General features: G+C 44.5%; 1 protein-coding gene across 3 annotated transcripts in view; it reads left to right on the plus strand.

Annotated features, from left to right (window-relative positions):
- Ccdc32 (coiled-coil domain containing 32) overlaps nt 1–2,741 on the plus strand; it is a 17,928-nt gene extending 15,187 nt beyond the window's left edge. Inside the window, exon 4 of one of the 3 annotated variants that reach the window (XM_023711592.1) lies at nt 1,406–2,740. In XM_023711592.1, the coding sequence (XP_023567360.1) occupies nt 1,406–1,544 (139 nt within the window). In that variant the 3' untranslated portion in view covers nt 1,545–2,740. Of the gene's footprint in view, nt 1–1,405 lie in introns of all 3 variants that reach the window. The other 2 variants (XM_004623407.3, XM_023711600.1) reach the window with 2 other exon arrangements.
- The last annotated feature ends 507 nt before the right edge of the window (nt 2,742–3,248 follow it).

Here is a 3,248-nt window from a genome sequence, read left to right on the forward strand (position 1 = left end):
CGAACCGTGGTCCCTGTGCTTTGCCAAGCTTGTTCCAAATAGGTGCTTTAGACCACTGAGCCATCTCGCCAGCCCCCTTTTTTTTTTTTTGAAACAGGGTCTTGCTAAGTTGCACAAGCTAGGCTCTAACTTGGGATCCTCTTGCCTCAGCCTTCTATAGTGCTGGGATTATAGACATGTGCTAAGACATCATCTGCTTTATAGTACAGACTGTCCTTGAACTCAGTAATTCTCTTGCCTCATCCTCCTAAGTGCTGAGATTACAAGCATGTGCTACCACATGTGGCTGCTTTTTTTCTGTAGAAATAATTTGGAAAATATTTAAAATGTTTCTGTCACACATGATTCCCATAAGATATGGACAAGAGTCAGTTGTTTTCATTTCCCTCTGCTGTTTGGGATTATTCCCTGCACCTTCATCTGTGGGAATGCTTCTGTCATTTTCAGAACAAACACCAGAAAGCAGTAGCTGTGCATTTGTTTTCAAACTTCAAAGCTTATGTTTTAAACAGAGATCTTTTACAGGGGACCATGTGGGCTAGATTGGTGAGCTTGTTATGCTTTCAGCAAAGAATTAATGGGCTAGGAAATCCAGCTATCTAAAACATGATTTCCCCATACGCTGACCAGTATCTCAAGTCTACAGTTAGGGCTTTATGCTATTAGAGACGTGGAATAAGATTCAGATTATTTCTGGTCACTTGTATTTTACTGTGAATGCCTAATAGCCATAGGATATAAGACCCTGGGTACTTGTGGGAGGTGGGAAAAGGATGTGAGCCCCACAGTCACACTTCCCTCCTCTCTATACAGCAAAACAAAATGGCATATTTGCCACTCCTTTGTAGAAATTTGCAAATTCCATTTGCTGCTCAGATGTTTCCATCTTAGGGACTTGCTAGGGGGATGAAATAAACAACCCACACACATACACACACAAAAATTGCATTTCCTCCAGTAAGCGCTGTACGGTATGTATAATTGAGCCTCAGACTGCCTCAGGTGTGAGAGATTTAAAGATGCTCAGGTTCTGCCTCACTAATAGTTTGGCATTTGTTTGAGTGTTTCCTCCCCTTGACAGTTTCTTTCGGTTTTGAGGGAAAAGGATAGGAGCAAGGCATACCTCTTCAGCTATTCTTATCAAGCCTTCAGAGACAGCATTTGAAGGGGGCCTGGTGCTGCTTATAGCCAAAGTGCCCTCTAGGGGGTAAATTATGCCTCTGAACTGCCAGGATGCACAGCTGTCAGAGGAGTGCGGCTGCTCTCCCCACCTCAGCAGTGAAAAACAATTATAGGAAGAAATTGGTGGTGGGTGGGAAGGCAGTGTTTGAGTAACTGAGCTAATCATTAAGTAATTGATCAATGAGGTCTGATATAGCCACCCTTTTCTTCTGCTCCCTCACAGCACCTTGGAACATTTCAAGAGGTGGCTGCAGCCTGATAAAGTTGCCATCAGCACAGAGGAAGTCCAATACCTGATTCCTCCAGAGTCACAGGCTGAAAAGCCAGCAGCCGAGGACAAGGCAGCAGCAGTGGAACAATAAATCTCACACCCATTCCAGGCAGCTGTCTGGAGTCTAGAGGGAGCGTTTGAGAGTGCACCAGGGGCAACAGAGAGGAGAAATCCAGGGAAGGAAAAGGCCCAAACTTCCACTCCACAGAGCACACAGCTGCCGGCCCCTGAGGACTTGCTCAGGGCTCGCACATGTGACTGGAATGATTGACCTAGCGCATGCTGGATCAAAACCCTGCCTTCCTCGGTGTTGGAGCGCCGCTGCTGCAAGTTAGAAGTCTGCCGAGGACTTCTGAGTATGAGAGTACTCCCAGCATGGATGCTCTTACGTGTAATGGATGCATTGAGTGAGCCGTGGTTTTCCTGGCCTCTTCCCCATATGCAAATGCCTGTGACCCCAACACTTCCTCCGTACTTTGTCGCGGGTGGGTCGGGCCAAGGAGAGCAAAGTCAGCCTCCTGAGAACTAAGCCCATGTGGGGCTTCTCTAACAAATCTTTAGTAAATAGGGGAACTCTGGGGAAGGAGATGGGGCTTTCCTTTGTCTGATTTGTTCCTTGTGGAGAAAATGGGCAAAAGAAGTGTGAAAACATGGGTGTTTATATCTGGATAGTTTTTTATTTCGTGCTTGGCTTATCCCTCAACTTCCTCCTGCACTGATTTCCAAATTAGACTTGTAAATGTGGTTTAGTGTTTGACACTACTGAATAGTTCCAGACTTGTTCTGTAGCAGCTTTTCTGGCTGAGCCTGCATTTTTCTCCCTTTTTATGGTGTTCTTGTCCATATAAACATATAAAGTATATGTTATCCATATGAACCTTTCTCATCAGAGTAACTGTGTGGTGCTCTTGACCAGATTTCTTCCAGAGGGATGCAGTGGGAAATACAGACAGATGTGTACCGTGCAGGGCAGAATGTGGCCTCTGCTGCTCTCCTGTTTTTAACACGTGGCTTCTGATAACTCAGACCGTGGTGTTGTGAGGGGAGGATTCTGAGGCCATGGCCCCATGGAGTTTCTTCCTGGGTAATAGGTTCCAGACCCTAACACTGAGCAGAGTGGCCAATGTTGGTTCAGTTCTAACTTAGGTATTTGTCTTACACAAAAGGATAGGAACTAACTAGATGATCCTATATATTGGTTTAATGATACGAATATTTTTGTTATAGTTTCTAGATACTTTTTTATTCTTTTTTGTTTGTTTTAATGGACTGAAAGTTTTAGTTTTATTTCTGCTTTGATTAGCAGGATATTTTTGACATAGAATGTGGCCCAAAGCCTGGCATGGTGGTACAGGCCTGTAATCCCAACACTTTGTGAGGCTAAAGCAGGAGAATTCCAAGTTCAATCCCAGCCTGGGCAGTTTAGTGACTTAGTGAGACTGTTTCAAAACAAAAAGGCCTGGGAATATAGCTCTGTGAGTGTGCTGGGTTCAATCTCCAGTAACAAAACAAACCCCTTAAACAAAAAGTGATTCCATGTGGCCCCAGAAACTTTGAGGATTCCACAACCCTGGAGTATCATTTGGCCTTGGACCAAGCTTTCAAGTTGCTGTCTTTGATTGTGATGCAGATGCCAGACTTCATTCTTTCTCCAGAGCCCTCTGCTGACATTCAGCTGGATAAATAGGTTTTTTACAAATATTTTTCTTGGGGCTGGGGAGATGGCTCAGTAGAATAAGTGCTTACCTGGCAAGTGCAAGGGTCTGAGTTCAATCCCCGGTTCTTTTTTTTTTTT

This window comes from Octodon degus, unplaced genomic scaffold (assembly GCF_000260255.1).
Source record: "Octodon degus isolate 3935 unplaced genomic scaffold, OctDeg1.0 scaffold00002, whole genome shotgun sequence".
Classification (NCBI taxonomy): domain Eukaryota; kingdom Metazoa; phylum Chordata; class Mammalia; order Rodentia; family Octodontidae; genus Octodon; species Octodon degus.